The 27466-nt window shown below is 38.8% G+C and overlaps 2 protein-coding genes and 5 non-coding genes across 7 annotated transcripts in view; 3 read left to right on the top strand and 4 right to left on the bottom strand.

The window, feature by feature from the left end:
- Positions 1-309: 309 nt before the first annotated feature.
- Positions 310-2205, top strand: LOC128616253 (cytochrome c). The gene is made up of 3 exons (XM_053638833.1): positions 310-413; positions 1326-1500; positions 1626-2205. The coding sequence occupies exons 2-3, from the start codon at positions 1332-1334 to the stop codon at positions 1769-1771; spliced, it is 315 nt and encodes a 104-aa protein (XP_053494808.1). The 5' UTR covers positions 310-413; positions 1326-1331; the 3' UTR covers positions 1772-2205.
- Positions 2206-14205: 12000 nt separating this feature from the next.
- On the bottom strand, positions 14206-14277 carry trnad-guc (transfer RNA aspartic acid (anticodon GUC)). Its single transcript has one exon. It is a non-coding gene; the product is annotated as a tRNA-Asp (tRNA).
- A 1465-nt stretch (positions 14278-15742) lies between these two features.
- trnad-guc (transfer RNA aspartic acid (anticodon GUC)) lies at positions 15743-15814 on the bottom strand. The gene has a single exon. It is a non-coding gene; the product is annotated as a tRNA-Asp (tRNA).
- A 207-nt stretch (positions 15815-16021) lies between these two features.
- On the bottom strand, positions 16022-16093 carry trnad-guc (transfer RNA aspartic acid (anticodon GUC)). The gene has a single exon. It is a non-coding gene; the product is annotated as a tRNA-Asp (tRNA).
- Positions 16094-16421: 328 nt separating this feature from the next.
- On the top strand, positions 16422-16493 carry trnad-guc (transfer RNA aspartic acid (anticodon GUC)). The gene has a single exon. It is a non-coding gene; the product is annotated as a tRNA-Asp (tRNA).
- Positions 16494-17955: 1462 nt separating this feature from the next.
- trnad-guc (transfer RNA aspartic acid (anticodon GUC)) lies at positions 17956-18027 on the top strand. The gene has a single exon. It is a non-coding gene; the product is annotated as a tRNA-Asp (tRNA).
- Positions 18028-20418: 2391 nt separating this feature from the next.
- mtx2 (metaxin 2) overlaps positions 20419-27466 on the bottom strand; it is a 7692-nt gene continuing 644 nt past the window's right edge. Inside the window, exons 2-10 of the mRNA XM_053638697.1 lie at positions 26077-26124; positions 25934-25980; positions 25741-25813; positions 25319-25395; positions 25063-25155; positions 24891-24929; positions 22164-22289; positions 22002-22078; positions 20419-21068 (exon numbers count right to left, since the gene is read on the bottom strand). Of these exons, the coding sequence (XP_053494672.1) occupies positions 20861-21068; positions 22002-22078; positions 22164-22289; positions 24891-24929; positions 25063-25155; positions 25319-25395; positions 25741-25813; positions 25934-25980; positions 26077-26124 (788 nt within the window). The 3' untranslated portion in view covers positions 20419-20860. The remainder of the gene's footprint in view (positions 21069-22001; positions 22079-22163; positions 22290-24890; positions 24930-25062; positions 25156-25318; positions 25396-25740; positions 25814-25933; positions 25981-26076; positions 26125-27466) is intronic.

The following is a 27466-nucleotide window of genomic DNA, read 5'->3' as shown; positions in this document are numbered from 1 at the left end:
AAGTTGTTTATTTTTTGTTTGTTTGTTAGTTAGTCGTTTGTGCCGGGAAACCGCGGATCTGGCAACTCTGAACACCTAGCCCAGACCAGTTGGCTCTCCTCTGGTTGTCAGTAATCAATCTCACTTTTCCATAGAAGGATAAACAGACGCGGCGCACTCGCATACTACTGTACTAAACAGTGTGTCTGCCTACCGCAGCTACCGTTACGGCACCTACCGGTGTTTTATACAGTACATACTCTTTAGTGCGATAGGGTGCGTATCCTACGTTGAGGCACGTAAGCGCTTGGCGGTGCGTCGTGACGTCATTTTTACGAGCCTCTAATATCTAGTGACCTTCCTCAGCGCTCGTGCAGTACAGTGTCCGGTAGGTGAAAAACTGCTTCGAGGCAATAATCTCGCCTGTTTAAAAGGTAATTTTAGTTTGTATTCTTTAAATAAGACGGTCTATATATACATAATGTTCTTCTTACAGATACACGGCGTCGAATATTTAATTTCTGTAACGTCAAACAGCAGTGTTCTTAAAAGTAATTTTTTTTTCGATTAGCTTGCTGGCTGGCTAGCTGCGCGCGAGCCGGTGTTTTCCCATTCTGTACAGCCGGCTAAGCTAACACAAAATTCAGTTATTATAGCGCATTATGTTGTGAGATTTGATACAACTAATTTAATTTAATTCTGGAAAATGTCAAGGTTTCGGTCTGGCGTAATCACCAACGCCTGGCTAGTTTACCGGCATTTTTTCCCTTTGTAACCGAGACCTTTTAAACCGGATTAGCTTTTCAGCATCGAGGGTATAAAAGAGGCAATATTATAAAATGAAACTGTAACAATAATCACTTCTTAGATTAATATCCAGGAGTGTCGGTTAAATTCCCATGTCCTCGCTTAGCAATTATGTGCTGAGAATGGTATTCACACCCGACCTTGTGTCTTGCTAGCATGACTAGCTAGCTAGCTACGTAACTAGCCACGTTAGCTAATCTAAGACCTCTTTATAAGTCATACCAAATAGCTGACATTTATTTTTCTTGGTTGCAGTTTACAATCTGTCTGGGAGTTTTAAGAGAGAAATGATTGGCATTTTTCTAGCTCCCTGGGTTGTCAGCATACCGGCTTTTACTGTGTAATCCTCTCTAAGTTTTAGTTTCATTTTAAAGATTGGCAAGATGTACAGTATATGAGACCACTATGTGTACTTTTTTTGCCCAAAAGAAGGATGAGTACGAGGAGAGGAGAGGACTAGTGCTTTCACCTTGAATGACCTAAGGCTGTCTTGATTGTAGCATCATGATACCATTAACTAATCCAACTAATCTTTTTAGGACACAATGGGTGACGTTGAAAAAGGAAAAAAGGTCTTCGTCCAGAAGTGTGCCCAGTGCCACACGGTCGAGAACGGCGGCAAGCACAAGGTCGGGCCCAATCTTTGGGGTCTGTTTGGACGTAAGACGGGCCAGGCAGAGGGCTTCTCCTACACGGATGCCAACAAGAGCAAAGGTAATTTGGTGTGGAAGTCATCACAAGCTGGATTTCTTTATCTCAGTGTTCACCTTGGGCTTTCACTATGGTTTGTTGTCTTGCTTTGCATAGTCTAATGACATTGCGTGCTCTGTGTTTTCTAGGCATCATTTGGAGTGAGGATACTCTGATGGAGTACTTGGAGAACCCCAAGAAATACATTCCTGGCACAAAAATGATCTTCGCCGGCATCAAGAAGAAGGGCGAGCGCGCAGACCTTATCGCATATTTGAAGTCTGCCACATCGTAACGCTTTTCTATCCATAAAGGGCGTGGAAATATTTAAATTAAGACCTCTGTAATGTTTTTTTTTTTTCATCTTTTAACAATACCTACTTGAACAATTTAAAGTATCACTAAAAATCCTGGACTGTTCAGTTATGGACATAGAGTCATGGCACGATGCTGATGCCCCACTGTTTCAGCAATGCGGGTTCTCGTTACGTCTTTCTGTCCTGCTTTTCACAAAAGCAGTAGGCTGGTTAATTTAACTGTAATGTCTGTATATGGATTGAGTTTCAGTGTGACTGATGATGTGAACGTGTTTAGCGTTTGCCATGGTAACCTGTGTACCAGATGAAATTAAAACCCATCGATAAAAGTGACGAGTCTTTTCCCTTTCCTACTTCTTGCATGTTTCTATAGAGATCTTATACAATAAAAGGGAACCCATATATCTGTGAAGCCTTGTATGGTCTTGTTTTTAACTTAATTTGGTGTTCAAAGTTTAGAATACAAAAATGTGGAAAGCTACAACGGTGTTTTCCTATCAGAAAGAGTTCCACTGTAAGGATTCAACGCATAACCCTTTCAAGGGGCTGTTATCCAGTGAACCAAGAAAAAAATTCTAATTGCCCTAATGGTATTAATTATGCAGAACATGAGAATGGAGTGTGTTATTGGGAGTGACATCACAGCTTTGATTTGGCTGTAGATCTGCACAACAATGGCATTATTCACGGTAACACACAGCCTTGAGCATTCATTTGCATCCATATCACCATATAAAAGAGTAAAGTATAGAAATGACAAATATAGTTTCAAAGGCATATTGATGAGCTAAAACATGTGTTCACCTTCAGAGATATGTTTGTCCAGTGTCCTCTAAATTTCCAGCTTTTTATATTTAGTAGTATTTGGAAGGGCACATTAAGTTATTAGTATGGTTCAGTACAGCTGCATTATTTATTACATATATAAAGGACTTAAAAGTTTAAAAGTTACTGAACCCTTTACGATTTTCTATATATCTGCATAAAAGGGGGTCTACCATGAATGTCTTTGGACTGGGGATGGAAACCGGAGTACCCGGAGAGAACGTGCAAACTTGGCGCACACAGGGCGGCAGCAGGAATCGAACCCCCAACCTGGCAGCGTGAGGCGAATGTGAAAAACTTATAATTAAAAGAAAACAAAAACTTTCATATATATATTAATATACATATGCATATATATATATATATATATATATATATATATATATATATATATATTACTAGAAGTGTGAACTTGGACCTTTGATTTAGGATATTAATTACTAATCCTGTACTGTTAATACATTTTAAAGGTACATTATAAAGTTACTCTATGAGTACTTTATTTGTGATTCAATGATTGTGGCTGCTATCCTTAAAAGTTAAACATTTTTTAAAATTTCCATCACTGCATCTAAGAAATCATCGAATTGAAAACGTTATCACATCTCGTACAACATTCAGCCAATTTATCATTTTATACATTGCTTTGCTGACTGGCTGCGTTTTGCTCTTGAATGAGTAACAGGGTTCCATGCTAATGAGGACATTGAGGACATTCTAATCATCTACATAAATTAATCATTTATTTTAAATCTACAGTATATTTACATATATAAAGGACGACTTGTGGAAAATTGTCATTTAAAAGATGTTAAATGTATTCACTTATTCATGCAAATTTAATACGACTTTTTTTGAGGTGTTTTAATAATTATATTTGAAGGTAGTTACAGTAGGCTGAGACTGGCACAAATGCCGCTTTGTGAGTGCTGTAGATTTTGTGTTTTATGTTTTAATTTATTTATCTGAAACTTGAGAATAGTTTATTGTGAAGGACACTTTACCCAGATTTAAATACCTTTTACCTTCAATTTGCATACATATTTGTAAATGTAATATCAGTGGGTGCTGCAACTCAGACTCTCCTAATCAAACCTTAAACACATTTTAAAGAAGTCCTTATCAGTTCGAGTGAAATGAGTTGACTTTCTCAGATTGTAAATTCCACATCAGAGTGCCAAGTCCATTCAGGCGTCCCGATTGTAAAACACTGAACACAGCTGACCAGGCAGGAATCGCTGCTTTCCGATGGACAGGTGACTGTATGTGTCTGAAAACACATCATACCTCGTTTCCCTACAAAAACGAGGTATAAAAACAGGCAGCAGCCTGCAGAAGGGGGCGAGGCTGCATTTCTGGCAGGGCTATATATGTCAGTCCACCTTTAAATGATGGCAATGTAATGACATAGATGCCTGACCCTAATCCTAACCCCTAACTCTTATGGGCAGAGGGACACAGGTGGCCCCGCCCCATCCTGAGGGCTGCAGCTAGGTCTACTTGATAAAAACTGCAACTTACTGCAGTGCATTGTGGGATTTTAGTGAACATACAGTAGCATGCTTTCAGATAGATTTTACTGATCTGTAGAAAGTTAGGTATGTGTCTTAACACATTATATTATTGATTTCTTATGTTGTTGAGTGCCATGAAGTTGAGAATATCATTTATGCAAATGTTTAATCTGAAACTATAAAACTATATAGTACTTTTCAATTTTTTTGTCTGAAATGTTGGACATGTGCTTTGCATAAGCTTAAAAATTAGACAAAGAATACAACAATCATATAAAACAATCATAAACAATACCTACACGGATAAAAGAACTAGAAGATTATTACGTAATTATAATTTATTACATTATTACATATTACATTATAATAATTGTAATAATAATAATAATAATAATAATAAAAGCAAACAAGGAATCACAGCAAATAAAAATGTTAAAACATGTAAGTATAATTAGTAAATAACAACAGTACAATAGTCGATTTTTTGTACAAATAACCTGGAAGATATGTAAAACATACTAAAAAAAAAGCCATGCTCTCAACACAAGTGTATTAAGTAGCTGCGTAAACCTGTTCAGAGAACTGACTTCCAGACTGCAATGTATGTGTTTGGATAGGCCTCCTGTCAGTTTTTTTTATAGACACTCAGCTTGATGGGCCATCATATATCCTGGGGGCGGAGCTTCATGTGATGTCACACTCCACAGTAGTGCTTAATGGCTCATATGAAAGTAGACACTTGGGACTTTTTGAATTTCTTATTTTACCTAGTGTACTAGGTTTAAATATTATAATTTTATTGCGGCAGTTGGATGTAGTGTTTTTTTACTATCAAGAAAGCTTTCATTTTTATTTCTGTACCCATGTGATTGTGGAGAGGTGTGAATTGTTTGTCAAGCAGGAGGCTCACACTCCCTCCTGTTTCCAATCCCCCTGCTCAGCAGCAGCTAAACACAGAGTCATGATACTCTACACACAGAAACCCAACAGGTCCTGACTAATTTATACCAGACTTGCAGTGATAAAAGAATGAATTTGTTTATGAGGATTAAAAATGTCTGATAAGTCGATTTCCATTTTGCTGGTGGAATGGAACACCAGTGTAGTGTGAGAAATGTTAAGAGGCAAAGAAAACAACTTAAAAAAAATGCCCATCCTACTAAACAAACATTTGTTTACTTAAAAAGAATGTCAATAAAGAAATGAATTCTTAAACACAAATTAATGTTATTTTTGCATAGGCATAGTTTCCCAAAGGATATTTTTTCCTTCATGAACAAATACATTCTTAAAGCCAAATCAATTTAATTTTAATCTTATCAATCTCATTACAATTAATCTAAATTTTAGATGAGTAGTTTCCCAAAATGCAATATTTATTTTCTATTTTACAAAGGTTACAAAGGTGACCTTTAAAGTATGTATAGATACAGTGCATCAGGAAAGTATTCACAGCGCTTCACTTTTTCCACATTTTGTTATGTTACATTTGCTATGTCCATTTTACATTCCAAAATGGATTAAATTCATTATTTTACTCAAAATTCTACAAACAATACCCCATAATGACAAGGTGAAAGAAGTTTGTTTGAAATCTTTGCAAATTTATTAAAAATAAAAAACCAAAAGAAGCACATGTACGTAAGTATTCACAGCCTTTGCTCAATACTTTGCTGAAGCACCTTTGGCACCAATTATAGCCTCAAGTCTTTTTGAGTATGATGCTACAAGCTTGGCACACCTATTTTTGGGCAGTTTCTCCCATTCTTCTTTGCAGGACCTCTCAAGCTCCATCAGGTTGGATGGGGAGCATCGGTGCACAGCCATTTTCAGATCTCTCCAGAGATGTTCAATCGGGTTCAGGTCTGGGCTCTTGCTGGGCCACTCAAAGACATTCCCAGAGTTGTCCTGTAGCCACTCCTTTGTTATCTTGACTGTGTGTTCAGGGTCGTTGTCCTGTGGGAAGATGAACCTTTCCCCCAGTCTGAGGTCGAGTGCGCTCTGGAGCAGGTTTTCATCAAGGATGTCTCTGTACATCCTTGCATTCATCTTTCCCTCGATCCTGATCAAGTCTCCCAGTCTCCCAGTTCCTGCCGCTGAAAAACATCCCCACAGCATGATGCTGCCACCACCATGCTTCACTGTAGGGATGGTATTGGCCAGGTGATGAGTGGTGCCTGGTTTCCTCCAGACATGACGTTTGCCATTCAGGCCAGAGTTCAATCTTTGTCTCATCAGACCAGAGAATTTTGTTTCTCATGGTCTGAGAGTCTTTCAGGCGGACTGTCATGTGCCTGTTACTGAGAAGTGGTTCCGTCTGGCCACTCTACCATGTAGGCCTGATTGGTGGAGTGCTGCAGAGATGGTTGTTCTTTTGGAAGGTTCTCTTCTCTCCACAGAGACACGCTGGAGCTCTGTCAGAATGACCATCAGGTTTTTGGTCACCTCCCTAACTAAAGCCCTTCTCCCCCGATCGCTCAGTTTGGCCGGGCAGCCAGCTCTAGGAAGAGTCCTGGTGGTTCCAAACTTCTTCCATTTACGGATGATGGAGGCCACTGTGCTCATTGGGACCTTCAATGCTGCAGAAATGTTTCTGTACCCTTCCCCAGATCTGTGCCTCAATACAATCCTGTCTCGGAGGTCTACAGACAATTCCTTGGACTTCATGGCTTAGTTTGTGCTCTGATATGCATTGTTAACTGTGGGACCTTATATAGACAGATGTGTGCCTTTCCAAATCATGTCCAATCAACTGAATTTACCACAGGTGGACTCCAATCAAGTTGTAGAAACATCTCAAGGATGATCGGTGGAAACAGGATGCACCTGAGCTCAATTTTGAGTGCCATGGCAAAGGCTGTGAATACTTATGTACATGTGCTTTTTTTGTTTTTTATTTTTAATAAATTTGCAAAGATTTCAAACAAACTTCTTTCACGTTGTCATTATGGGGTATTGTTTGTAGAATTTTGAGGAAAATAATTAATTTAATCCATTTTGGAATAAGTCTGTAACATAACAAAATGTGGAAAAAGTGAAGCGCTGTGAATATTTTCCGGATGCACTGTATACACACACACACGAAAATCAAGTTTACGTCCCCGTGACTAGGGTTTGTAATCTGAATTATATTAAATGTATTTATTTATTAATTGTACCTTTCTTCTTTTATTACATAGCTGCAATAATTAATTTATCTATACGGGCAACCAAATCAATATTCACTTTATATTCTTTACCCTTATAGACATAATGATTAACATGGAAACAAAGTATGAAGTTCTTCGGTTTTTAATTCTCTATGCTTAATGAGACATATAATATACCATAATTTATTTACAGTTAAAGCATGGTGGCTAAGTGTATGTGATTGATATCAGATCAGCGATCCAAATACCAACCATTATCTTTGTTGTTGGTTTTTTCTCAGCACCTACCAGATGTTAATAGCTCCTAAAGAAAAGCTCTGTAATGCACTGACCACACACTCACACGGTCAGAGTGGACCACAGAACTTTTTCTGAGGAGCCATGTGTTCAGGTGTGTTATACATTACATTACATTATATCCAGTGTTGCAGAGTAGCTAGCTATAAGTAATAGTGTAGCATGAGAAAACTACCCTGCTTGATATAAAAATAAACAATTAAATAAATAAATAAGAAGGTGAGCCTTCTCTGTATCTGTGGCTCTCTTTGACGATGTCAGGTCCTCACTGCAGAAATGTGACACATTTTGCTGTTAATATACCACAATACAGTTTCTAATGTCTGTCATACATCTTTTTTTTTTTTGCTTAATCTTCTCTGTGACTAATTTTATTGAGCTAAATATACTAATTTGCAGTTATCTCTCATTATATCTACGTATTCATCGTCTTACTGCAATCAGCTAAAACTACTGCGATCAGCTAACATTACTGCAATCGGCTAACATTACTGCGATCAGCTAACATTACAGCGATCAGCTAACATTACTGCGATCAGCTAACACTACTGCGATCAGCTAACATTACTGCAATCGGCTAATATTACTGTTGATCAGCTAAGGTTGGAGACTGAACCCAAAATATTTAACCCAAACAAATTAAACAGGAGTCAAGGCACTTCATGGAAGAATGGATAGAAAACATAATGGAGATTAAAAATTAGCATTGATGTAGTGTACATTCAACTTTGTGTATATGAACTGACTGACACATTTCTGCAGTGTGGACCTCATAAACTTTTGATCCCAGTTATAGCCAATGTTAATCATGGAATGTAAGTTTTCCCACATAGTAAATTACATTCTGCTACCACGTTATGTCGCTGTTTCTATGCTGGATTTGACCTTCCTTCATAGCTAGTTACAGCCATGATTTCACAGCCAGTCAATTTTCCTCAGTTTGACAAGATAGCTTTAGAATAGTTAGCTACTTTTTCTTAGTGTAGCTACTACTACTTTAACTACTTTATCAGAATGGTAATCTGAACATAGTTTATCTAATTTTAAATCACGAGAAGCTTGAATTTGACATATTAAAAATAACTTCCTCAACACTGATTACAACACACTAGCCATAGAGATTAAAAAACACAACATTACATTATGTTCTTAATGTTATAGATTTGTATTAGAAGGCAATAGGGTTCAGTCAAGGTCTGGGTCACTCACACATGGCTCCATGGATCCTGGGAAAAAACACAGATGGCAATCTTGATTTGAGTGACATGATGTTCCTTAAACACACTCCTTATTAACAATTTCACAATACAGCAAGTAGATCAATGTACCTGACCACAAAAATAGAAATGTTACACATAATGAATCATTTACACCATTTACACCTGAAAATTATGAAATGTATGAATGTTTACTAGGCCATCAACTCTTTATTAAGTTATAAGTAAAGTAATGTATGTTTACATTTCACACTGAGCATTATGGGTCATTCATCAACTTTTATTACAAACAGTACATCAATATGTTAATACAGCAAACCAAATGAGTTAAGAGAGAAAATAGTCAAAATGACAGTGTTATACTAATCAAACTATTCTTTTTTTACACTTTCATTTAGGGTGGCAATGAACAATCAAATAAATTCTTAAACACATCTTAGACATTTTTAGATCCCAAAGTGCAAACATTGAATTTGTTTACTTTTTCCACCCTCAAAGGTACATACAGATGCCTTTAGGATTTAAGTCACCTACATTATACCAGGTTAATAAAGTAGCCTACAAAAGAGCTATACATTTTATGTCTTATGGAGCAACATTGTTACACTCTTTTATACTTCCAGAACATTTTTAGGAAGCAGTGAATTAGGAATGAAGCAAATCCACCAACCTGAGACTGCTCACTTTAGTGTCCAGAGCTTTAAGATTTTAAGCATGTTGCATCTCCTCCTCTTTCAAAAAAACAAACAAAAAAAACCCTCCAACTTCACAGTGCAAAAAAAAGCTATTTCCGAGTTGTTGTCTGTTCTAATCATGTATCAAGCACTCGTTATGTTGCACACACCGGCTGCAGACTTGCTCGTGCGGACCCCCGCTTCTGTGCGGTTACTTGAAGGAATGTCGACGTGGAGCTGCCAAACGGGAGCGCGCATGCCTTCGGCGTGAGCGCGCTCTGACTGTGTACACAGAGCTGCACAGGCAAGTAAGATGGGTAGGGGTTTTTTTCTTCCCAAAAACTATTTACGGACTGGAGATATTTACTAGCCTACGTTACTGTGTAATATATATATATATATTTAAATGATCATGCACAAACACCAGAACACTATATGATACTTTCCATATTATTTATTATTATTTTAGGGCTGTTTTTTTTTTTTCTTCCATTTGGCACATCTAGTATTAATTCCATTGAGCGTATTAAAGAACTGAAGTAATTTATAAGTAGCCAATAGAAAATGTTATGTGTAAAAAAAAAAAAAAAAGAAGAAGATAAAAGATTCGAGCTCTGCTTTTGAGATAGAAATTGCGGGGGGAAACATGGACGTCTCCATGTTTGTTTTTTGTCATCAACGAGCTAGCCAGCTAACAGTGATGAGTGATGTATATTTTGCTCCTCAAAACATCAAACTGTATAATCAAGTGTTATAGATGTAACTATTGAACATGTCTGTATGTTGACTAATTTAAAGTATAATTTATCTGAAAGGTAAGGAAGTGCTACTTTGTTTAGTCCTGATGCTGCACGCATCCATGTTAATTTGACGTCACTCCCAATACTCGTAGTTGAGAAAACTACCCCGAATTCCAGCCGTCCACGTGGTGTAAAAGAAATCATAATTCATCAGACCAGGCCACCTTCTTCCAGTTCTCCATGATTCAGTTCTGATGCTTACGTGCCCATTGTAGGTGCTTTCGGCGGTGGACAGGGGTCATCATGGGCACTCTGACCCGTCTGCAGCTACGCAGCCCCATATGCAGCAAGGTGCAATGCACTGTGTGTTCTGACACCTTCTATCATAGCCAGCATTAACCTTTTCAGCAGTTTGTGCAACAGTAGCTCTTGTGTGGAATCGGACCAGTCGGGCTAGCCTTCACTCCCCACACGCATCAGTGAGCCTTGGGCGCCCATGACCCTGTCGCCGGTTCAGCGCTTGTCCTTCCTTGGACCACTTTTGGTAGGTACTAACTACTGCATACCAATGACACCCAACAAGACCTGCCGTTTTGGAGATGCTCTGACCCAGTCGTCTAGCCATCACAATTTGGCCCTTGTCAAAATCACTTAAATCCTTACACTTGCCCATTTTTCCTGCTTCAAACACATCAACTTCGAGAACTGTCTGTTCACTTGCTGCGTAATATATCCCACCCCTTGACAGGTGCCATTGTAACCAGATAATCAATGTTATTCACTTCACCTATCAGTGGTTTTAATGTTATAGCTGATCTGTGTATTTCGAGTGTTCGCTAAGGTCATACAGTAAATATATTGCAAAATTTAGCTACTGTTAGCTGCCTTGGTTTATGCCATCACTTTATTCTGTGCGGCTGTGGTTCAGGTGGTAGAGCGGGTTGTTCACTAATCGTAGGGTTGGCGGTTTAATTCCCGGACAACATGACTCCACATACCGCAGTGTGCTTGGGCAAGACACTGAACCCCAAGTTGTTCCCGATGGCAAGTTAATGCCTTGCGTGGCAGCTCTGCTACCATTGGTGTGAGAATGGGTGAATGAGACACAGTGTAAAGCGCTTTGGATAAAAGCGCTATATAAGTGTAGACCATTTACACGTAATTCATCACACTCCATTATACAACCTTTAGCATGAAAATCAGCTTCACGTTTTTTTTTTCAAAGCATGAAATTCAATTTCGGTTCAGTTTCACATCATACACATTCAAAATACAGTAGTAACACTCAAAATCAGATTTTATGTTTAAAAATTTTTTTTGCATTTAAATGACTCTAGTCTTTTGTGGTTTTATTTTGGCACATGATTAATTTATTTTCACTTTATTTTCTCACATTTAGAGCATGTGGTTTTATTTGATAGTTGGATTGTGGTCATAAAAGTTTTCCAGTAAAAATAAATAAATAAAAGCAAATGAAAAAGGATGTAATATATTTTTGTCCACTAACGCTTTGTGGCGCTGTTCCATCACACTCTGTACATGAAGCTCACCTTTTGTATTTCACCTAAAACTCTTCATTTCCTAGTAGTATGTTGTTGTGTGAGTCGGCAGCACCGCTAAGGCAAGTGTTTTTCTAAATAAATTAAGTTTTTCGTTTAATAAATGATTGACTGTACGTTGTGTATGCAGTGTAAGAGTAACCACTTAATAAGCAACTCCTATATTATGGTCTTTTTCCCATGATCTATATGCTCAACCATGAAACGTTTTACACTGGTTGTTAGTAACGCTTTATAACGCTTTATGTAAAAAAAAAAAAAGTAAGTGTTATAAAGTTCATCGGCTTTTACGTTAGCTGAGTGTTTCAGAGGTTTTTTTGAGTCTTTTTTGCCTTTCAAATGATTTAACTTGTAATTTTTAAAATGTACTTATTTATTTTTCCAGTCCACATTGACATCGGTGATTTAGCAAAATGTTGAGGGACAGGCATGTTTAGTGATATGATTTTAAAAGAAAGTATTTCATAATGTCCTGTCTTAGAACAAAGCTTTTTGAAATGTTTTGTGGGGCCAAATTTAACAACTTCAGCCTCATCTGACATCCATATGTTGCAGAAAAGTAGAATCAAATTTGCCTCATTCAGTTGCCATTTTAGGATGTTTGACTGGAAAGCACAGTATTGTAATTAGATTGCATTGCATGTGAATAGTTTGAAATGTGATTAAAGGAAATTTATATTTGATATAGGATGAATCGCAATGTTAGCATGACAACTGTAGAAACATTTAGTTGGCACATCGATGTACATATTGGCGTTAACGGTTGTGGCTGTGCTTTTCTGTTTACATTTAATCTTTTAGGGATTCCTGTGCAGCGTCTAAAGTTGCAGAGAGCGTTTTCCACCACTTTCGCCTGGCTAGAGAACACTACAGTCAGTACGTTTACATGGACAACAATAATCCGATATAAACCTGATTAGACAATACTCTGATTAAGAAACTACCATGTAAACAGCAATTATTGATGACCTTAATCGCCCTAAAGTCATACTCGAAGTAAACAAATCAAATTAAGACATGTGGAGTATTCCTATTTTAGTCGCATTATCGAAGTGCATTATCGACAAGTTCACACCTTAATCACACTATCAACGTCGTGTGGGAGTTTTCACCGCATTTTTCAACAGGTCACGTACACACACGGCAGTGCTCAACCGTTTCACGGCAAATGAGAGAGCACTGCTTTGTTCGAAACCGCGTACTTTCCTACATGTATTTTGGCTACTATATAGTAGGTAAAAATCATGTATATGTGGTTTCAGATGCAGCCCGTGGCTTAAAGAAGTCGTCTATTGGCATGTATTACATGACAAATAATTAACTGCACTTGGAGCTTTCATAAAATTAAAAATGAAACAGCCATAACTGTATACGGTACCATAACGAAGACGAACTGTATGTTGAAACGTGAAATTCTGGAGGGAACGTCAGATATCATGGCGTGGGGACGTAATGACGTGTGCCGTTAATCGATCTCTGTTCTATAACATTTAAAATGGGAACATGAAAGGAATATTGTAAAAGCGACTCATGTAAACACCTTAATCACAATAAGGTCAATAATTAGATTATTGCAGTCCATGTAAATGTAGTGTGTTCCTCTCTTTAAAGTCGTTATGCTTAAGGTATGGCGAATTTAATGTGTGCACATCCTGAGTGGCTGCCTCAGTGATCTTGACCTAGAAGGTGGGATTTTGTACAGGTTTGGTGGAATCTTGAAGCTGAACCATGTCCAGATTGAGGAGCCTAAAGTTCCTGTTTGGATCCCAGGAGGAGGGATACCATTTCCATCACTGGAACATGCATATTTTCAATTATCAGACACACAGCACAGCTTTCCTCTGTTGGATATAGAAACCACATGCATTCTGCAGTCTTTCGCTGCTCTCTGCACCATCAGGTGTCTCGGCTAAGCCTACAGCAGACACAGGTAAATGTTTCACATACACAAAAAGTAATGAACAGAACACTGTCATCTTTTTTTTTGCATTCAGGGTCTAATCAGTTATGTTACTCTCTGTAATATGTTTGCTATAGAAACCACATCTACGCCACCTCTGCCCCTGCTGTCCTCACTGAGGAGTGACCGTACTGGACCTGAGAAGACTGGTGAACGGGTGTATGTATTGGACCATGAACGCTGGACATCAGCAATGAAGAATGCCATCGACAGTCTGCTAAATAAGCACCACAGTAAGAAGTACATTCTCAAGGTTGTGGACCATGAATACACTGCCATGGTTCCCAACTCCTGCAAAGACCCAGACAGCATGCTCCACCCAACATTGCACAGTACATAAAGCATTTAGCCAAGCAATTGAAGAGCAACTGTAGATTTAGGATCTTAATTAATCGTAACACCATATTTATTTTTTACATGTAGGGCATGCGGTATTATTGTGTGTTCACAGGTAGAAGGTGGGAAAAAGACTTGCGTCTCCCCGTCGGGGAATCGAACCCCGGTCTTCCGCGTGACAGGCGGAGATACTGTCCACTATACTAACGAGGAGTGAGTGTCAAATCTTCAATGTGAACTTATGAATTGCAAGTTTCCATGTTCGATGCATTTTAATATCAAAATGTCATTTTGATATTATGTCTCTACTTTCAGGGCTCAGCTCACCAGTAAGAGCTGGCTCAAAATAAAACCCCTCTTGAGGACAAAACAGATTTTATTTCTATGCAGGTAGTCAGTTCTGTAAAAGTGTCAGTACTTTGTTTTTTTACAAAGCAGACAAATTTGCTACTTCGCCATGTTTCTACCATGTGCGCTTACTTCTATCAGACACTCCAAAGCAACGCTGCCATCTACTGGATGAGCTCTGATTGGAGACCATAATTCAAGTCTGTGAACGAGCGCACAGGTTCTACTCATCGTTCAGATGTACATTTTCAGAGCTGCTCATCTTCTGCCCAGTCTGAGCTCATGCCCTCATCCTCCACACGTCCACCCAAGTTGTTTCAGTTTCCTGCATTCCCTCCTGCTGATCCTGCCGTTAAAGCAGGCACGATTCCAATCAGAGTGTCTGAATCTCAGACAGAGCCAGGCAGATAATTACCATACAGTCTGGTCCATAAAGTATTTGGACAGTGACACAATTTTCAGAACATTGCCTCTGTACACCAACACAGTGAATTTGAAATGAAGCAGTCAATATGTGATTGAAGTGTAGACTTTCAGCTTTAATTCAAGTGGTTTAACATAAGGGTTTAACTAAAAGTGTCCATTTAGGAATGGAGTCCCTCCATTTTCAAAAGCTCAAAAGTAATTGGACAAATTAACATAATTATAAATATTAGGTTTATTTTTAATACTTGAATGCAATTTTTTTTCTGTCAATGGCTGCCTGAAATCTGGAGTCCATGGGCATCACCAAATACCAAAAAAACACAAAAAAACAGTTTCCTCCTTGAGATGCTTTGCCGGATCTTTACTGCAGCCGCCTTCAATTCCTCCTTGTTTGTTGGTCTCTTTGCCTTCAGTTTTGTCTTCAGTAAGTGAAAAGCAGATCAGTTGGGTTGAGGTTATTGGACATTTAAGAACATTTCATTTCTTTGCCTTAAGAAACTCTTGGGTTGCTTTCGTGGTATGTTTTAGGTCATTATCCATCTGTACTTTGAAGCACCGTCCTGTCAGTTTTACAGCATTTGACTGAATCTGAGCAGAAAGTAAGTATGGTGTGCACTTCATCACCATTGAACAATGCCATCGACAGTCTGGTAAATAAGCACCATGGTAAGAAGTACCTTCTCAAGGTTGTGGACCATGAATTCGTTGCCATGGTTCCCAGCTCCTGCAAAGACCTACACAGCATGCTCCACCCAAAACTGTGCAGTATGTAAAGCATTTAGCCAAGGACGTGAAGAGCAGCTGTAGAATTGGGATCTTAAATAAATATTTGTAACACCACACTCATTTTTCATATAAAGTTTTGTTGTGTGTTCACAGACAGAGGGTGGAAAATAATGCATTTCTCCCCGTCGGGGAATCGAACCCCGGTCTTCCGCGTGACAGGCGGAGATACTGTCCACTATACTAACGAGGAGTAAGTGCTAAGGGTTCGAGTGAAACTTATGAATATTATATATATATATATAAAATATAATATTGCACAGTACACAAAGCATTTAGCCAAGCACCTGAAGAGCAGCTGTGGAATTAGGATCTTAAATAATTGTAACACCATATTTACACATGTAGGTCATTTGGTTTTATTATGCTTTCACAGAAAAAGTGGGCAAAAATCATTTGTCTCCCCGTCGGGGAATCGAACCCCGGTCTTCCGCGTGACAGGCGGAGATACTGTCCACTATACTAACGAGGAGCTGTTCTAACGAGAGAGCAGAGCGAAGTAGCAAATTTGGTTGCTTTGTAAAAAAACGAAGCACTGATACAAAAAAACTGACTACCTGGAATTTGTTTTGCCCTGAAGAGGGGTTTTTGAGTCAACTTTTACTGGTGAGCTGAGTCAAATGATGTGACTCCCTGAAAGTAGAGGATCCTGGGTAATGGGAGAACCTTGAGAAAAAGATGAGGTGGAGGAAATGGCACTTAAAGACAAACAAAAGACGTGTGAAAATACATATACTCAATGAACAATGAATACTATACTTACGAAAGCTTGTAATTCATAAGTATGCCTTAGTACTTACTCCTCGTTAGTATAGTGGACAGTATCTCCGCCTGTCACGCGGAAGACCGGGGTTCGATTCCCCGACGGGGAGAAATGCATTATTTTCCACCCTCTGTCTGTGAACACACAACAAAACTTTATATGAAAAATGAGTGTGGTGTTACATTTATTTAAGATCCCAATTCTACAGCTGCTCTTCACGTCCTTGGCTAAATGCTTTACATACTGCACAGTTTTGGGTGGAGCATGCTGTGTAGGTCTTTGCAGGAGCTGGGAACCATGGCAACGAATTCATGGTCCACAACCTTGAGAAGGTACTTCTTACCATGGTGCTTATTTACCAGACTGTCGATGGCATTGTTCAATGGTGATGAAGTGCACACCATACTTACTTTCTGCTCAGATTCAGTCAAATGCTGTAAAACTGACAGGACGGTGCTTCAAAGTACAGATGGATAATGACCTAAAACATACCACGAAAGCAACCCAAGAGTTTCTTAAGGCAAAGAAATGAAATGTTCTTAAATGTCCAATAACCTCAACCCAACTGATCTGCTTTTCACTTACTGAAGACAAAACTGAAGGCAAAGAGACCAACAAACAAGGAGGAATTGAAGGCGGCTGCAGTAAAGATCCGGCAAAGCATCTCAAGGAGGAAACTGTTTTTTTGTGTTTTTTTGGTATTTGGTGATGCCCATGGACTCCAGATTTCAGGCAGCCATTGACAGAAAAAAAATTGCATTCAAGTATTAAAAATAAACCTAATATTTATAATTATGTTAATTTGTCCAATTACTTTTGAGCTTTTGAAAATGGAGGGACTCCATTCCTAAATGGACACTTTTAGTTAAACCCTTATGTTAAACCACTTGAATTAAAGCTGAAAGTCTACACTTCAATCACATATTGACTGCTTCATTTCAAATTCACTGTGTTGGTGTACAGAGGCAATGTTCTGAAAATTGTGTCACTGTCCAAATACTTTATGGACCAGACTGTATGGTAATTATCTGCCTGGCTCTGTCTGAGATTCAGACACTCTGATTGGAATCGTGCCTGCTTTAACGGCAGGATCAGCAGGAGGGAATGCAGGAAACTGAAACAACTTGGGTGGACGTGTGGAGGATGAGGGCATGAGCTCAGACTGGGCAGAAGATGAGCAGCTCTGAAAATGTACATCTGAACGATGAGTAGAACCTGTGCGCTCGTTCACAGACTTGAATTATGGTCTCCAATCAGAGCTCATCCAGTAGATGGCAGCGTTGCTTTGGAGTGTCTGATAGAAGTAAGCGCACATGGTAGAAACATGGCGAAGTAGCAAATTTGTCTGCTTTGTAAAAAAAACAAAGTACTGACACTTTTACAGAACTGACTACCTGCATAGAAATAAAATCTGTTTTGTCCTCAAGAGGGGTTTTATTTTGAGCCAGCTCTTACTGGTGAGCTGAGCCCTGAAAGTAGAGACATAATATCAAAATGACATTTTGATATTAAAATGCATCGAACATGGAAACTTGCAATTCATAAGTTCACATTGAAGATTTGACACTCACTCCTCGTTAGTATAGTGGACAGTATCTCCGCCTGTCACGCGGAAGACCGGGGTTCGATTCCCCGACGGGGAGACGCAAGTCTTTTTCCCACCTTCTACCTGTGAACACACAATAATACCGCATGCCCTACATGTAAAAAATAAATATGGTGTTACGATTAATTAAGATCCTAAATCTACAGTTGCTCTTCAATTGCTTGGCTAAATGCTTTATGTACTGTGCAATGTTGGGTGGAGCATGCTGTCTGGGTCTTTGCAGGAGTTGGGAACCATGGCAGTGTATTCATGGTCCACAACCTTGAGAATGTACTTCTTACTGTGGTGCTTATTTAGCAGACTGTCGATGGCATTCTTCATTGCTGATGTCCAGCGTTCATGGTCCAATACATACACCCGTTCACCAGTCTTCTCAGGTCCAGTACGGTCACTCCTCAGTGAGGACAGCAGGGGCAGAGGTGGCGTAGATGTGGTTTCTATAGCAAACATATTACAGAGAGTAACATAACTGATTAGACCCTGAATGCAAAAAAAAAGATGACAGTGTTCTGTTCATTACTTTTTGTGTATGTGAAACATTTACCTGTGTCTGCTGTAGGCTTAGCCGAGACACCTGATGGTGCAGAGAGCAGCGAAAGACTGCAGAATGCATGTGGTTTCTATATCCAACAGAGGAAAGCTGTGCTGTGTGTCTGATAATTGAAAATATGCATGTTCCAGTGATGGAAATGGTATCCCTCCTCCTGGGATCCAAACAGGAACTTTAGGCTCCTCAATCTGGACATGGTTCAGCTTCAAGATTCCACCAAACCTGTACAAAATCCCACCTTCTAGGTCAAGATCACTGAGGCAGCCACTCAGGATGTGCACACATTAAATTCGCCATACCTTAAGCATAACGACTTTAAAGAGAGGAACACACTACATTTACATGGACTGCAATAATCTAATTATTGACCTTATTGTGATTAAGGTGTTTACATGAGTCGCTTTTACAATATTCCTTTCATGTTCCCATTTTAAATGTTATAGAACAGAGATCGATTAACGGCACACTTTTGGCAAAAACCTGACATCCTAACAGGAGATTTTTTTATATCCATTGTATAAGAGTTGACTGTTTTGGCTCCTAAACAGCTCACAGGGTTGTTGTTTTTTGTTGTTGTTGCTTGTTTTTGCAATATTTCCACCAGTGATTTTTTTATTAGCTGAAAGCTGTTACTTCCTAATTAAAATTAAATAGTCATGCCTTTGTCTTAACAAAAAGAAAAAAATCTGGGGAAAAAGACTCTGATTTTCATAATGAAGATATGAAGATCCTTTCCAAAAAATGCAGTAATTAATAGATAGATAGATAGATAGAGAATCATTTCTACTGATCCTGATAACTTTGCATTATCCGCACCATCTAATACACTGATTATATACACATTTTAAACAAACAGCAGTGCATTGGTTCATATGCGAGTCAACTCTCAAAGTTCAGCTAAAAGATCCGACTCATTTGTAAACGACATCACTACAGCAGTGCTATTTTATTTACATCAAAACAAACTGTAATTAACTATTTAAAAAGGGATATAGGAGTACAAAATAAAACCCATCTTGAGGACTAAACAGATTTACATTTTATTCAGGTAGTCAATGTTGTAAAAGTTTTTTACAAAGCAGGCAAATTTGCTTCTCCGCCACATTTCTACCACGTGTTCATACTTCTACCAAACACTCCAAAGTAACACTGTCATCTACTGGATGTTCAATACAACTACCATCACTATTTTCAAGAACTATCAATGTACAGTGTCATTTAATTCAGATCATAAAGTCAGACTTGCCAGGCACTTTTTCGGTAACAATACACCAGTATTGTTACTGAAGTAACAATAAATAAATAAACAGAACATTATTCTCGCTGTGGTTGCTGGTACTACAGTTGCTGCTATGGCCTTAGGATGAAATTTCCACATACAATTTAGCAGTCGAGTCTCCTTTAGTGAACAGTGGACTCCTTTAGTGGAAAGTAAACGTTCCTTTACTTTCACACTATCCGTTGTTACCCAGATGAACATGGACTCCTTTCGGAGTCTGTGGTGGCTCAGTGGTTAAAGGATCTAGGTTACTGTTCTGAAGGTCAGGAGTTCAAGCCCCAGCACTGCCAATCTATCACTGTTGGGCCCTTAACCCTCAATTGCTCATGGATAAATGTAAAATACTCTGGAGAAGGGTGTCTGCCAAATGCCCCAAGCGAGTCTGGTTCCTCTCAGGGTTTCTTCCCCAGTTCATCTTAGGGAGGTTATAAACACAGGATACAGATTTTATGTTTCTGTAAAGCTGCTTTGAAACAATGTCCATTGTTAAAAGCACTACACAAATAAAATGGAATTGAGTTATGTAATTAAGTGGACTCTTTCAGTTCTGGACTCCGGTGCTTTGGATTTGAAATGAAATAAAGACAAGGACATTCATGTGCAGGATGTCAGCTTTAATTCGAGGTATGTACATCTCTTCAAAGAATGTATAATTTCGGAATTACAGTGCTCTTTCAAACGTACTGTTTAGATACACACAAGATCAGAGACAAACCCCTGAGGAGTATAGTATTTGTATGTCAAAAGAACATCGCACCTAATAGATATTTCAATCTCGATCTATACTATTGTATATTCAGACCTGCTTACATAGTGATCAGGCAGAACAGATCGATGGAAAGAATGTCGGACTATTTTTAAATACAGAGGAACGTCGGGTGTGTCCAATTGATCTGACCTCCTCTCTTAACACTAATCTGTGCGTGCAATAGACTCATCTATGCAATAGATTCATCATGGTACAATGCCTCAGGAGCAGTCATATCACTTTCTCACATGACTTAAGATCAGTGGTTAAAAGGAAGGCAAGGGGGCAGGGCCTCACATAAGGGAGGGACCTTTTGAGTAATCCAAGGCCCCTGATTGGCTGTCTCTGTCCTGCGATTCAAAATAAGCCTGTTCGATTCTTCGGCAGAAGGACAGCAGGTTGCTGAAGGACTTGATCTTCTCGCTGAGCTCGTCGGTGGTGAGGCGCGTGGTCAGGATTGTGAAGAGGTGGCCAAACACCAGCGCATCCAGTTCAGTCGGCCTTCAAGAGTTTCAAACAACGTGTTTGTTATTAATATTATTATTAGATATAAATCACAGCTTCACAATTTTTTTGCAGAAAATCTCCCCCAAAATTGTCAAATGAACACCTTTTATTGAAAACTTTTATCTCCAGAATCTGTTGCATCTTAAAACAGTCCTACACGGCGTACATTATGTCAAGAATATTGCTGTTCTGTTCAGAAATGATTTTTTTTCCTATAATTTTGGTCAACATTATATATTTTAGACTTGACTCATGGTATTGCTACACGTGGCACTCTCTTTACTTTTTAATATAAGTGATATTTGGCGGCGGGGGTGGGGGGAGTCAACATTCATATGACATGCGATTTTGAGCACTAAAAAAAAAAATCTAAAGAATCTGTGTCCGTTTTGAATAATTTCTGCATGAAATTTATTTTTAGAATTTACATTCACGCTGCTTTTTCTTTGCTATTATGTGCTGTGATGTATCTGTGTATCGGGACAGTGTCCTTGGGTACCCTGAAAGGTGGCATAAATAATGTATTATTATTACTATTACTACTACTACTAATGGTTATGAGAACTGTTAGTGTTCACCGAGCGGTTGCCGTAAACAGAGCTGAAGCCTGATCGTCAGTTGAATTGATTGTAACCTTTTGGGTGTAGCTTTAAGACTTGGTCATAAACTGGATTTCCACTACAACCAGCTGTAAACTTTACACCTGACTGAAAGCAGACAAGAAGTCCCATTCTTGACCATCTCTATGGTGAGCGCTTTAAACATAAACAAGGTCATGTATGGAACCTGCTAGAATATTTCAAGTCTTATTTGTCTTTAGCTTGAATTGCTATTTTTTTGTAGGTAAACCATCACACTTTTGTGTCAGTGTGTGTATACAGTGTGTGTATACAGTGTGTGTATACAGTGTGTGTATACAGTGCGTACTGTTTATTGAAGAAGAAAGGCTGGGTTCCGAGTCGCTGTGAGAGAGCCTGACAACACTGACTAACATCCTCGTATACCTGAGAGAACACACACACACACACGGAGACAAATTCAGTACAGGAACACTACAGGAATTCCAAGCTACACTGATTTCATACCGACCTGTTCGAGACTCTTTCCTGCCCAGCCGATAGCATTCATCTTCCTCCGGACCTCCCACTGCTTCTGATAGGCCAGAATGTGATTCAGAGGCCAAGAGTATGGACTGCTGTAGCGCGGCCTCGTAATCTAAACGAACACAAAACTGATTTTATAACTAAATCAGATGTGTGCAAGTTCAGTCCTGGTGATCTACCAAACTGATGAGTTTAATTCCAATATTCATGTTCTCCTAAAATCAGGGATCAGGTGGGCTGAATTAGCAGGAAAGTAATCCTAGCAGGAAGAGAGAGAGAGACAAACCCCAGAAAACTACAGAAATCCTAGCGTATGTCGGAAAACAGAAAAGAAAGCTACTTAAAGGTGCATTAAATAAAGATTTTTTTTTAGGTGGGTTCAACATTTGAATGATTTCGTGTCCTTGAGCTCACTCCCATGTCCATATTCCCACCCACGTGCAGGAAACTCTGCCCCCCAGGATCTTAGACGATCCATAGTGTCTATGGTGGTGCATCCAAACACAAATGAGCTTTCCGGCCTTCCGCACACTTTAGTTTTCCAAAACGGGTTTTCTCAGCACCATAGTAAACATTTCTTAAAGCCACGGTTTAATCCATTGTTGTATTGCATCATGTTCTACCTTTATATCTTTCAGGTCATTTGTACAAGCAAAGAATAAAAGAAATAGACTATTTCACCTTTAATAATTAGTGGCGCTTCCATTTTTTTTCTTTTCACAGACCAAAGAGACCATAGTCTCGCCAAATAACATTGACGCCAAACAAAAGTTACTGCTATCAAACGCAAATGATCTTCCACATCCTTTTTTCTTTCAGCGAGTCAGTTTTTCTGTCATGAGAATTTGGACTGATTTAGCTGAAAACCAAAAAAAAAAAAAAAGGAGTGTTGTTTTCAGGTCGCCGAAGCTACAAGTAAAAAAAATGTTAAACCCTATGACTAAACCGCAGATGTTAACACCTCAGAAACACTACAAGGAGGTGGAACACCCAGGAACACTCAGGACCACCATCATATAACATGTACAGTGCCCTCCACTAATACTGGCATCCTTGGTAAATATGAGTAATGAAGGCTGTGAAAAATTGTCGTTATTGTTTAACGTTTTGCAAACACAACAAAGGTTTATCCAATAAATATATCTTTGTTAAATATAGGCTTGCAACAATTACTGGCACCCTTTAGTCAATACTTTGTGCTACCTCCCTTTGCCAAGATAACAGCTCTGAGTCTTCCACCTCTAATGCCTGATGAGGTTGGAGAATACATGGCAAGGGATCTGAGACCATTCCTCCATACAGAATCTCTCCAGATCCTTCAAATTTCGAGGTCAGGGGACTGGGATGGCCATGGCAGGACCTTGATTTTGTGATCAGTAAACCAATTTTGTTTTGATTTTGATGTATGTTTTGGATCATTGTCCAGCTGGAAGATCTAATCATGGCCCATTTTAAGCTTTCTGGCAGAGGTAGTCAGGTTTTCTTTTAATATCTGTTAATATTTGATAGGGTCTATGATGCCATGTATCCTAACAAAATGTCCAGGTCCTCTGGCAGAAAAACAGCCCCAAAACATTAAAGAGCCACCACCATATTTAACCGTGGGCATGAGGTACTTTTCCATATGGCTACCTCTCTGTGTGCCAAAATCACCTCTGGTGTTTATTGCCAAAAAGCTCTATTTTGGTTTCATCTGACCGTAGAACCCGATCCTATTTGAAGTTCCAGTAGTGTCTGGCAAACTGAAGATGTTTGAGTTTGTTTTTGGATGAGAGTAGAGGCTTTTTTCTTGAAACCCTTACAAACAACTTGTGGTGATGTAGGTGACTTCGGATTGTAGTTTTGGAAACTTTCTGACCCCAAGACACAACTAACTTCTGCAATTCTCCAGCTGCGATCCTTGGAGATTTTTTGGCCACTCGAACCATCCTCTTCACAGTGCGTTAAGACAATATATACACACGTCCAATTCCAGGTTGATTCATAACATTTCCAGTTGACTGGAACTTCTTAATTATTGTCCTGATGGGGGAAATGGGCATTTTCAATGCTTGTGCTATATTCTTATAGCCACTTCCCATTTTGTGAAGCTCAACAACCTTTTGCCACACATCACAGCTATATTCCTTGGTCTTACCCATTGTTATGAATGACTAAGGTAATCTGGCCTCATATTTATATCCCTGTGAAACAGGAAGTCATGTTTTCCTGTTCCTAGTCACCCAGGTGTACTAAGAAATGTAAAATATCAGTGGGAATATACTTCAAATATATATTTTTCCATATGAATTCATAGGGGTGCCAATAATTGTTGCACACCTATAATTAACAAAGCATTTTTTTTTTGTATAAACCAGTGTTGTTTGCGCAATCGTTTGATATCCATGAGAACAGAGTATTTTTGTGAATTTTTTTTAACAAAAGATCAAAAGGTTAAAAAATTAAAGAATTTTTCACAGCATTCTTTGCTCATATTTACCAAGGGTGCAAATATTAGTGGAAGCCACTGTATATGTATAACACCACCATAATGTCTTTCATTTCTTCAGCATTTTGCTTGTATTTTCTCATTTGTAAGTCGCTTTGGATAAAAGCATCTGCTAAATGAATAAATGTAAATGTAATTTCTATCAATATTCTATATATGATAATCTACTCAGTATCTGCATGATTAAAATGTAACATTTATATATGCACGTGTTCATAACTTTACCTCTGCAGCTGTATTTTGATCACACCACTGAATATACAACTAGAGGAGAAATAAAACAGACAACATGAAGTTCAGTGAAACACAGACACACAGGAGATATCATAGACTGAACCATGGTTAATATTGGGGAGTGTGTGTGTGTGTGTGTGTGTGTGTGTGTTCTCTCCTGCACCTCCGCTGTGAGCAGCATGTTGTTGACCAGTTCCATGTAAGCCTTCATCTCTGCTCTCTGCACATCATCCAGGCTGTCACTCAGAGAGTGGCCCTGCGTTAATGAAGGGGCGGGGAGCAAAAGAGAACACTCTTAAAATGACGCAAAAATATAATGTCGACTTTCAAAATTGCAAAAGTTTGGTATTTGAACAATTTGGAATTTAGTCATAAAATTAATAATAATGATAATAATAATAATTCTCACATGGTCATACCTTGGCTCTTGTGAACTGCACGATCGGCCCCAGCTCTGAAACAACCTGATTACCAACATGGATGAAAGGAACTTTCCCTAAAAAGTTTTTTTTTTTAATCAGGCAGATCAAATCAGTCCTCGGTTTGCTCTTTATGTGCAAACACTACAGTCTGTGCATTAGGTAACGTTCATGTTACAAGCTTTAATATTGATTTTCTGTATTTGTTAATAATGTGAACAAACTTCTGCTCTAAAACAACCAGCACACTTTCCAAATATATAACATCATGTGTCTGATTCACACAAGTCCTGAACAACAGCAAAAACACAATATTAAAATTGGATTCTGGATTTTAGCCTGTAAAGTGAACATTATGCCTAATTGAGTAGGTTATATTTAAACTGACTCCAGCCTGAATAAAATGAGATCGTGAGTGTTACCTGAAGGTGACATGTACTCAGCATTAGCACGGCAACGTACTCGCACCGGCAGACCCAACATCCTGAGGTACGCCTAAAAGACAGATAAATTTTTCATTGTATAATCAGGTATTTAATCAAATGCAGCAGGGAAACTCCATAAATGTATCATGTGATCCCAGTGCCTTTGTGCTTCCATCCAGGTTCCATTTACCTGAACTGCCAAAGATGATGCACAGTCAGACAGGAGGATTTGATCCTCTGGGGAAGAAGAAAAAAAAAAAACAACACAATATCAGGCTGAGGGCAAATGTGCTAAACTGCTGCACTGAGGATTAAACTGAATGTCTGACCTACCCCTCAAAGGCTGGTAGAGCGTGGCGTTTTCCGGCCATGGCTCTGCGGCTGCAAGAAAGACACCACATCATACAAATGATTAAAAACTGCATGCATATTTACAGATATGTATACCTATAACACAGCCACACTAAAAATTAGACTGCAGAAGTTCATAATTCTCATCAAAGCTGTCTTTTAACTGTGTATTGTGTACTACACACTAGAGGTCAACCAATTGATGGGTGTACAATGATACAAAATCAGAAAATAATCTTAAAAGAAGTTTTGCCATAAACCTCTTGCAGCTCTCTGATCTGACAGAGCACATGGATAATAGTGATGTGTCGTTCATGAACGATTCGCTCATTTTGAACAAATCTTTAATATGAGCCCGGAACAACTAGTTGTCTCAGAGAGTGATTCGTTCATTTTTGACCGCACATGCTCTGCAACATCCCTATAGGTTCTGTACAGGAAACAGAAATGATTAGTTCATGTCTCGAGTCTTCAGGTTCGAGTCATTCGTTCATCACGTCACAGCCCCAGTGCATTCAGCCTATGGGGCAGTCACGTGATGAGCGAAGCACTACGAACCCGAAGACTCGAGACGTGAACTAATCGTTTCTATGTCCGGGGAACAGATGTGACAAATGTGACGTGAGAAAAGAAAGAAGGACTCTGATCGGGAGGTGAGGTGAATTAACACTGCATAGCATGAAGACCAGCTAAGCTATTAATGAATCATTTCTGTTTTTCTTATTTGGCCTTGGCTGCATTCGCCTATATCCATCCATCCATCCATCCATCCATCTTCTACCGCTTACTCCTTTTCAGGTTCACGGGGAACCTGAAGCCTATCCCAGGGAGCATCGGGCACAAGGCAGGGTACACCCTGGACAGGGTCATTCATCTATAGTTTATATAGTATTTTATTATATAAGTACTAGATGTGTTGGTGAATTTAACATGTAACATTTTAATTATATTCTGCTGAAATGACTATAGAAAAAAAAAGATTTGTTCATTTTGTTGAGCAAGTTTCCAAGATCCGAGTCAGTAAAATGATCCGAACTTCCCAGCACTACTGGATAAAAGCGAGTTATTCCACCCGTAACCGTTACCTTTCCCGTCTATTATCTGACTCCACTCTATCACTGCTTCATTTTGTCTGCAATCTTTATAGAAAAGGTTTTTTGTAAATATTTAAATAGTTCATTTGTGGTGATGTAATAATACTCTATAATAATATACTACTAATACTCTGATAAACCTCTACTCTAAGTGTCAAGAAAATCTTCGTTTTCGATATGGAAATGATCGTGACGATTCAACACACATACAAATTGGATTGTGACGTCATTTAGTTACATTTTGAGCATGCGTTCGCTCCTTTTCCCTGTGAGACACT

Source organism: Ictalurus furcatus, chromosome 12 (assembly GCF_023375685.1).
Source record: "Ictalurus furcatus strain D&B chromosome 12, Billie_1.0, whole genome shotgun sequence".
NCBI lineage: Eukaryota > Metazoa > Chordata > Actinopteri > Siluriformes > Ictaluridae > Ictalurus > Ictalurus furcatus.
The sequence above is the reverse complement of the archived record's forward strand: the minus strand, read 5'-3'. Positions and strand labels throughout refer to the sequence as shown.

What these genes read in the sequence shown, in the direction of transcription:
- LOC128616253 (XM_053638833.1), top strand. Translation starts at nt 1,332, where the DNA reads ATGGGTGACGTTGAAAAAGGAAAAAAGGTCTTCGTCCAGAAGTGTGCC. An exon ending in GGATGCCAACAAGAGCAAAG is followed by an intron (nt 1,501 to 1,625) that starts GTAATTTGGTGT and finishes TGTGTTTTCTAG; the next exon opens with GCATCATTTGGAGTGAGGAT.